We start from the raw sequence: 8,977 nt of genomic DNA, 5'->3' as shown, positions 1-8,977 counted from the left end.
TAAGCCAGCACCAATAGCCCTCTTTCTCTCTCCCCACCCACCAGGGTCCCCAGTCTGTTCCAGTCTCCCCTCCGGCCAGTTCAGTACCAGTATTTCCCTCTCCCTCACACTGCCACGAGCATCCCCTCTCCTCCCAGGAACATAGTTCTCCCTGTCCCCCAGTCATCTCCTGTCTCACGTCCCCCAACACAAGCAACATCCCCATCTCAAGCCAAATAATGGGATATCCCCCCACCCCTCCAAGCATTTTCCTACCGGCTGCCTGTACCGCTCTCCAAAGTCTGCAGAGCCTGAAGTGTCAGTGGTAGAGTGTCCCTTGCCCCGTGCTCCTTTTTAGCAGCAGGACACACAGCATCAGTGCGCTGGTGCTGACTAGATTGCCCTGTTTTTTTGCCGGCGTCTGCCTGCCCTGCCTCTGTTTAGCATGTGCTTAAAAATGTGCCTGCGTGGCTGCAAGTGTTTTAGCACGCTAGAAGCACCGTCAGTCCCAGGAGGTGGGGGGAAGCTGTAGCAGCTGTGCTGCCGCTTAAGAGGCTGCTTTGATCTGCCTCTGTCCCAGTGGAGCCGGCGGAGCCATTCTGATTTGGTACCTGTGGCCGAGGCCATGTTGGCCATAGGCTAGCTACGGCCTTGCCAAGGAGGCAAAGAACAGGCCATGCTTTTGAATTCCAGTTCAGACACCCCTGGTCCAAGAAGACTGAGGACAGCGAACAGTGCACAGCAATCTGCTCCCACACCCCAGAGCAGATGTGAGCCAGCTGATTCTGGCATGAAGAGAAGGCCTATACCTTATTGGATAAGGAGGGAGAGATGGAAAGTTACTGGAGAGGGTGATTTTCCAGGGAGAGGAGGGGCTTGAGGATCACCAAGGATTGGGGGGTTAGACATAGGGCCTTTAGGACCACTGGGGAATTTATTGGGGGGGGGGCTGGGAATTGAGGATCAGGATCACCAGGGCACAGAGGAGGAAGGGATTAGAGAGAAAGAGCTCCATTCTTTCTGCTGCCTTTTCCTCCTTACCACATTGATCTTGCATCCCCAACTCCCACCCATCCTTCACGTACCAGTGCCCATCGGGAATGTTAAGAGAAAGAAGAATGTGCTTGAGTATATGTGTGAGAGAGAGAGCATTCGAACTCAGCCCTGGTCTCGCCCATTTGCATAGGTCACACCTGGCCCCATCCATCTCAGATCCCTTCGCAATTCCACTTCCTTTTTGTCTACAAATTAAGTCCTGAGTTCATCATATACATTGAACACAGTATCACATTGAAAAAAAAATATAGATGAATAGGCACAAGTCTGAAACTGGCAGTAACTCCAATGATCAAGACTTCAAAGCTAGTCACTCATTTCTCCTAATTATTCTGTACCCTACAAACAAGCCGATACAGAAAAATGCACGGGAGAGCCGGCGAGTGCCCACTCTCCCAAAGCACGCACAGGCCACTTACACTGGGCGCGCGATTCAGAAAGCCCAGGTATGTAAATTAGGGCCCACGGTAAAAGGAGGCACTAGGGACACTAGCACGTCCCTAGCGCCTCCTTTTTGACAGAAGCGACGGCTGTCAGCGGGTTTGACAGCCGAAGCTCAATTTTACCAGCGTTGGTTCTCGAACCCGCTGACAGCCACGAGTTCGGAAAATGGACGCCGGCTAAATTGAGCGTCCGTCTTCCAACCCGTGGGCCAATTTAAAATTTTTTTTTTTAATTTTTGATTTTTTTTTTTTAATATCGCTATGATATTAAGTCGGAGGATGTACAGAAAAACAGTTTTTTCTGCTTTTCTGTACACTTTCCCGGTGTCGGCCGAAATTAACACCAGCCTTTGGACAGGCGTTAATTTCTGAAAGTAAAATGTGCGGCTTCGCTGCACATTTTACTTTCTGTATCGCGCGGGAATAACTAATAGGCCTGTAACCGTCTCTTTTTAGTCAGTAAGGAGGTCCAGACAACTGATCCGTAAAGATAGACTTTTATTGCCAGTAAGATGCAGCTAAGACAAAGGCTCAGTACAACTGCATGCCACGCCCCCTTAGGAGCAAACTTTTATGCACTTTACAACTCTTATCTTTCACACATGCGTTCTGGTTTTGCTGAACAAACAATTTACAAACTGCTGAACAAGCATTAGCTAGCGTGGTCCTCTAGTAGGTGTAGCTTATGATCAGACTATTGTTTCGTCATTTAATTGACGTGTTAGACATTTTACAGCGGCGTTCGTATTAATACAATACAAATTATTATTCCAAAATGGAGTCACATTACGTTACACTAAATGTTAGTGCGTAACTGCGTCACTACGCCTTATGTGCCGTTTGCGTTGCAAATATTAGTACATTAAAAATGGCTGTGCGTTTCACTGCTGGCATGGTTAGACGAGAGACCTTTCAGTTGTTCAGTCTTCAGAGGTTCACAAAATTGAACTCCTTCATTCCCCCGTTTGATACTTCAACTTCGGCGGAAGGCGGAAGTATCACTCTCACCTGAGAAGTAACTGAAACGACAATCAAGTATTAATATTGGTAACAGTAATGGGCCCTAAGATGTAGCCAGGTGGTTGGTTTCTTCACGGGTTTGAGACGGGTGGACCCTATTGGTGTCACCCCCCTTTGTAGCCCGGCTTACCCTAGCTAACAAAGTGGCCCAATTAGTCAGTTAATTAAAGAACCTTAGAGGTTAGTATCAAGGTATTCATCATCAGAATTGATATCAGTATCAGAAGAATCAGATGAGGGAAATGATGAAACTGACACATACTTATTCATCATCATAACATGAGCAGCCGCTCTTCGGTCAGCGATGTTTTCAATCATGGAACGCAAATTCCTGAAAATAAGAGGTAGACAAAAGGGAAACAGAATACAGGTTATGATAAGAAACATCAGAGGAATGAAGAGTTCTCTCAACCCTGGAATCGAGCTTAGCCAATTTGGCAAGGAGGCTGTCCAGTCAAGAACTCCTGTCCACGTCTGTACAGGAACATGTGCTAAGCGTACCATTCGGTCTGTGATTTCTTCGATGACCTTACTCTTGTCATCCACCTGTAAACAACAATTAGAGAGATTAAACTTTCCACACACACCTCCTTCCTGGGCTAGGAGGTAGTCCAATGCTAAACGATTTTGGTAAACAGCTGTGATGATTTTCGTATTTTGTTTGGCAAGGATGTTGAGAGCCAAGGCAGAGTCATTGGTTAGTAGTTCCAATACTGCTTGTAGTCGGATAATACGATTTAGCATATAAATAGGGGTTCTGTATCCATAAGAACCATCTTCAGCCCAAGTGGCAGGTCCATAATATTCTTTCTGGAGGCCACTCCTGGTCCTTCCAGTCTCCAATAGAAACTTTGCTATTTCTGCGACGTTTGTTCGGCTTCATGGGACTGTATACCGGGACTCCTAACGTTTCTCCAGCTGTGATTGGCAGGAGGAAGAAGCTTGGTCGGATTGTTGCCAAGAAGCAGGTGCCATACCAGTTTGTTGGTAACTGTTCATAAGCCCTTCGTCCGCAAACAAAATAATATCCATCTGGAGCGGCGAAGGTGGTAGTGGGCAGTCCTGCAGCAGACCATGTCTTGTTTAAAGTCAATTCAGTCCAAAAGGGAGTGGGTATGGTAGAATTTTCAGTCTGCCACCATGTGTGGTTGGTGAGGTTAGCTGTGAGAACCCCGGTACATGGGGAATTTCCAACAGGTACGGTATATATACGTGAGTGTTGTCTAGATATACATCGTCTGCCAATCACATCAGTCTGGAGAGCCCACTCATATGGATTTGTTTTCCGTTTATAAGTTACAGTTGTATTCAGGTTATTGAGGTCAGATTGGAATACTTCTTTGGCTTCCCAAGGCCATTGCTGTCCAGTCTTTGTACCTCCACATACAAAACAATTTTTAACTTCCAGAGAGAGAGCTATATTCTCAGCCAGATTCACGAACATATTCTTTGCTTGATGTGAAAATGTGTGTTTTTTCAATTCTTCGGTAACATGGGATATCTCATCAAAGAAGGATTGATAACCGACCACAGTGGTCTGGTGGACGATTGGACGGGGTTTGTCTCTTCGCTGTGTGATGGTAATGTAGGTCATGGGGTCTTTCCCAGTTCCATCGATACCAAATCCCCAAGTATCTTGCCATGGAGATCCTTCACTTCTTATTGGCCATTGCAATGCCACAATGTTACCAGTTACTTCAGTTAACCTGCCTATCCCGTGGCAGCCATGGTAACCTCCTCCAGTATAGTCGCAAACCAGTGCCCAACCGGACAGAGTCATGTCCCCTCCACATGGTAACCAGCTGGATGGATTGGCTGCTCGATTGTAGGGACAGAGGTATTTATGGTTGTGAACGTATAAAGCTTTCCAGGATTTAGATCCACAATGGAGTGCGTTTGGATGTTTACCAATTGCATCACATGCATCGAAGGTAATTGTAACGCTAGATCCGCCTCCCATAAGGATCTTAGTTGAGTTGATATAGTACAAGATCCCTTTACCTTCCGGGATAATGCTGGAAGTATAGCTTTTTGGCAACCCGGCAGTGAGGGTGATGTTATAGTACTTGGGAGTGGTTGGTGTATGACAAATGACTTTGTCACCCTCTAGACATCGATGAAAAGACTGATATCCTTGAGTTGTGTTGAGTGCGCAAGCAGGTTGTGTTGCACACGAAGTAGGAGGTTGAGATTGGTGTATGATTGTAGAGACAATTTGAAATCCATCTTGAGTTGTAGTACGTATTAGTTTGATACATTCGGTACAATTCTTGCTCAGTGGTAGAGTAAGAGACGTTGTTGATGTGCAGGAGATCAGTAGTAAAATCTGTAGAAGTCTTGCCAGCTGGAGGTACCAAGTAGAGGCTATATAAGTTTAGAAGTGTGGACTTAGGCGACTTTCCATATTCAGAATTTTTGAAGTAGGACAGTTGATGTCATAAGGTATCGAGTCTGAAAGGAAGAAAAGAAAGAAATATACACATTAATATTCTGTAGTAAGTTACTGAAGTCTGCTACCCAGGACTAACACTGTGCCTGCCTTGAGTGAACTTCAATTTGTGGTCTCCAATCCTGGAGACTTGCCAATTAGAGGCGGCTGGTTTTAGTCGAGTCCAATGAATCCATGAAGAGCATCCAGAGACTTTCACTGATGTGGGAGAGGTTAATAACACGGTATGTGGCCCCTTCCATCGAGGTTTGAGGAAGTCTGATTCATCCCAGTCCTTCACCCACACAGAATTTCCGATTTGGAATGGATGAGTCGGGGTTAGCAAGACTAGTGGTTCAATGTCGCATGTATAGTTCTGGATGGCGATGACTGTGTTATGTAGTCCTTTAAGCTGGTTACTAAGAGACAGCTCTCCTTGTATCTGCAGCGACTCAGGAAAAGATGGGAGGGGTGGAGGTCTTGCATACATCATTTCATAAGGGGTTAGACCAGACTTTCTTGGACTGCATCGGATATGTAGTAAGGCTAAAGGTAGGATGTCTGGCCATTTAGTCTTTGTTTCTTGGCATAGCTTAGCCATCTGATTTTTCAGAGTTCTATTAGCTCGTTCAACAGCTCCGCTGCTCTGAGGTCTCCACGCACAGTGTAGATGCCAATCTACACCTAGAATTCTGCTTAATTGTTGTGTGACTTCGCTGGTGAAAGCTGGTCCATTGTCTGAATTAATTTGTCTTGGTAATCCGTATCGTGGTAAGATTTGATGAAGGAGCAAAGCCACTACCTCTTTGGCAGTTTCAGTTCGTGTAGGTATGGCTTCGATCCATCCAGTATAAGTACAGACGGCTACCAGCATTGCTTTGTATCCTTTTGAGGGAGTCATGTGGGTGAAATCGATTTGACAAACTTGAAACGGCGTAGTTCCTCGTAGGATATGTCCGGGGGCAGGACCAGGTCCATTTCTGGGATTGTTTCTTGCACACGTGATACATTGATTGATTGCATGTTTAGTCAACTGAGTAATTCTGTTGATGTAATACGTTTTCCCCAATAGCTTCATTAACGCATCTCGACCAAGATGAGTTTTGTTGTGGGCTTCCTTGACAATAGTCCAAGCTAATGCTTCAGGTAACCATACTCGATCATCTTGCAGAAGCCACCAACCATTTTGCTGGCAAAACTGCTCAGTTTGTGCCCAATCATTTTCTTCCGTAGAGTAGGCTGGGATTTCAGTTGGGAATTGTAGAAGTGGACACGTTGTGGCCGGGATGCGTGATAAATGTGCACGTGCTGCTTCTTTCGCTGTTTTGTCTGCCCATTGGTTCCCTTTTGCAATGGGATCTGATTTCCCTGTGTGGGCTTTACAATGCATAACAGCTACCTTTTTCGGTGCCCATACGGCATTTAACAGTTGGTGTATCTCAGATGCATTAGTTAGCTGCTTCCCTTCAGCAGTCAGAAATCCTCGTTCCTTGTATAATGCTCCATGTACTTGGATGGTAAGGAAAGCATATTTAGAATCTGTATAGATGTTTACAGTTTGTCCTTTTGCCAACTGCAGAGCTCGGGTAAGAGCGATGAGCTCAGCCTTTTGCGCTGATGTCCCCGGGGGTAGGGGCTCAGCTTCGATGATGTCATCTTCAGAAACCACGGCATAACCAGCTACCCGAAGTCCATTTATAACCTGGCTACTCCCATCAGTGAATAAAGTCCATGCTCCTTGCCAGGGCTGGTCGCGCAGATCAGGTCGGCTGGAATGTACTGTAGCCATGATTTCCTCACATTTATGAGTAACTGGAGTGGGAATGGGGAGTAAGGTTGCAGGATTCAAATTCTTACTGTCTTGTATTTGAATTTCGGGAGTTTCACATAACAGAGCTTGATACTTTACAAGACGTGAATTAGTCATCCATTTTGGTCCATGGGTTTCTAGCAGTCCTTGAATGGTGTGGGGAGTCGTTACGTTCAGGGTTTGACCAAAAGTTAATTTGACTGCTTCTGGAATTAGTAAGCATGCAGCCGCAATGCTTCGAAGACAACCTGGCCATCCTTTTGCAACATTGTCCATTCCTTTTGACAGATATGCAACAGGTCGTTCCCACGAGCCTAGAGTTTGAGTCAATACCCCAATGGCCATTCCTTTCTTTTCATCGACGAACAGATGAAATGGTTTCATTACATCAGGCAACCCTAGAGCAGGGGATTCAACCAAGGCGTCCTTCAGTTGATGTAAGCTTGCTAGCTCGTGTCCTTCCCAGGGAAAAGGTTGAGACTCTGCTTCCTTTCCCCGTAATTTGTCGTACAGGGGTTGGGCAATAACTGCATAGTTAGCAATCCACAGTCTACAGTATCCTGCAGCTCCAAGGAACGCTCGGAGCTCTTTCTTGCAAGTGGGTACAGGTTGACCTCGTATTGAACTAGTACGAGAGATTCCAAGACAGCGAGTGCCTTCACGGATTTGGAAGCCCAAATATTCCACTTCCAATTCACAAATTTGCGCCTTCTTTTTACTTGCACGGTATCCTTTGGAGTACAACGTCTTTAGCAAGTGGAGGGTGGCTACTGCACATTCAAGATACGTTTCTCGAAACAACAGAAGGTCGTCCACATACTGTATCACTGGCCCATACATGACTTGGTACATCTTCAAGTCTTTTGCCAGTTGCTCACCAAACAACGTAGGTGAGTGCTTGAACCCTTGAGGCAAGCGAGTCCAGGTGTACTGCTGCTTTATTCCAGTGTGCGCATTTTCCCATGTGAAGGCAAAAATCTTCTGACATTCCTCCGCTACTGGGACGGAGAAGAAAGCATCTTTGAGATCAATGACACTGAACCACTTTGATGCAGGAGAGACTTGAGCCAAGATTGAATATGGATTTGGTACGAGGGCTACTAGATCTGCTACTTGATTATTCACTTTCCATAGATCCTGTACTGGTCGGTAATCAGTAGAACCAGGTTTCTTTACGGGTAACAAAGGAGTGTTCCACGCAGATCGGATTCGCCTGAGAATGCCCAAATCATACAGTCTCTGCAGGTGTATCTGGATTCCTTGCCTGGCCATATATGGAATGGGGTATTGAGGTTGATTGATCACCTGTGCATTCTGTTTCATCTCGATCCAAACAGGGGTAGCATTGACGGCTATTCCTCCCAGGTTCTGTTCAGCCCACACTTTAGGCACGCTATCCATTAGTTGTGTTCGTTTTTCGTTGAGAAGGGTGTTATCTTTATATCGATGTTCAGTGATTTGCTCAACTACGGGGAGATGTAGTCTCCATTCCTCCTGGAGTGGACAAATGAGAGAGACTGGATTATCAGCGAAAGATGCCTTGATTTCGCCAGTGGACTCGAATTGTAAATTAGCTCTTAATTTACAAAGGAGGTCTCTCCCTATGAGTGGTACGGGGCATCCTGGGACATAAAGGAATTGGTGGGACACTAATTGTCCTCCTACTCGAACCTGTCGTTTCTGGAGGAAAGGAGCAATTAGTGGTTTTCCAGAAGCCCCAACTATAGAGATGTTCTTTGAAGTGGGCGTGGTGATAGCGGTGGTCATCACAGATCGTTGCTCCCCCGTGTCTAATAATCCTTTGAATGTTTCAGTCCCTACTTTTATTTCCACTAAAGGATCAAGGGGAAGGTTTCCCTTGTCTAGTCATGCTTCACTGTCTTCGCCGGAAGTTTCTCCCACGGCCATTTGCCATTCCGCTTCCTTAGGTTTGGACGGAGTATATCCTTCCTGTTTTGCTTGCAGAGCCTCTGGGCACTCAGACTTCCAGTGTCCTTCTTGTTTACAGAATGCACATTGATTGGTTCCTAACGGCATTCTTCCACCTCTGAACGATCCTCCTCTATTTGCTCGTCCCCTTGGCGGCCCTCTAGAGGGCGCCCTGCCTCTTCCTCGGGGTCCAGTATATCCTTGATGGTGCCTGGACGAGTTCCCGAAATTAGTTTCTTCCAACGCTGCGGCTAACAGACTGACACTTTCTCTTAACTTTCTACTTTCCTTTTTGCCTACGTCAGGTTCTCG

General features: G+C 46.1%; 1 protein-coding gene across 1 annotated transcript; it reads right to left on the bottom strand.

Moving 5' to 3' along the window:
* Positions 1-2,672: 2,672 nt before the first annotated feature.
* On the bottom strand, positions 2,673-8,503 carry LOC115088578. The gene is made up of 3 exons (XM_029596836.1): positions 5,027-8,503; positions 2,911-3,044; positions 2,673-2,829 (listed from the first exon to the last, which is right to left on the bottom strand). Exons 1-3 carry the CDS (start codon positions 8,501-8,503, stop codon positions 2,673-2,675), a joined length of 3,768 nt encoding a protein of 1,255 aa, XP_029452696.1.
* Between the last annotated feature and the right edge of the window lie 474 nt (positions 8,504-8,977).

Source organism: Rhinatrema bivittatum, chromosome 3 (genome assembly GCF_901001135.1).
Source record: "Rhinatrema bivittatum chromosome 3, aRhiBiv1.1, whole genome shotgun sequence".
Taxonomy (NCBI): domain Eukaryota; kingdom Metazoa; phylum Chordata; class Amphibia; order Gymnophiona; family Rhinatrematidae; genus Rhinatrema; species Rhinatrema bivittatum.
The sequence above is the reverse complement of the archived record's forward strand: the minus strand, read 5'-3'. Positions and strand labels throughout refer to the sequence as shown.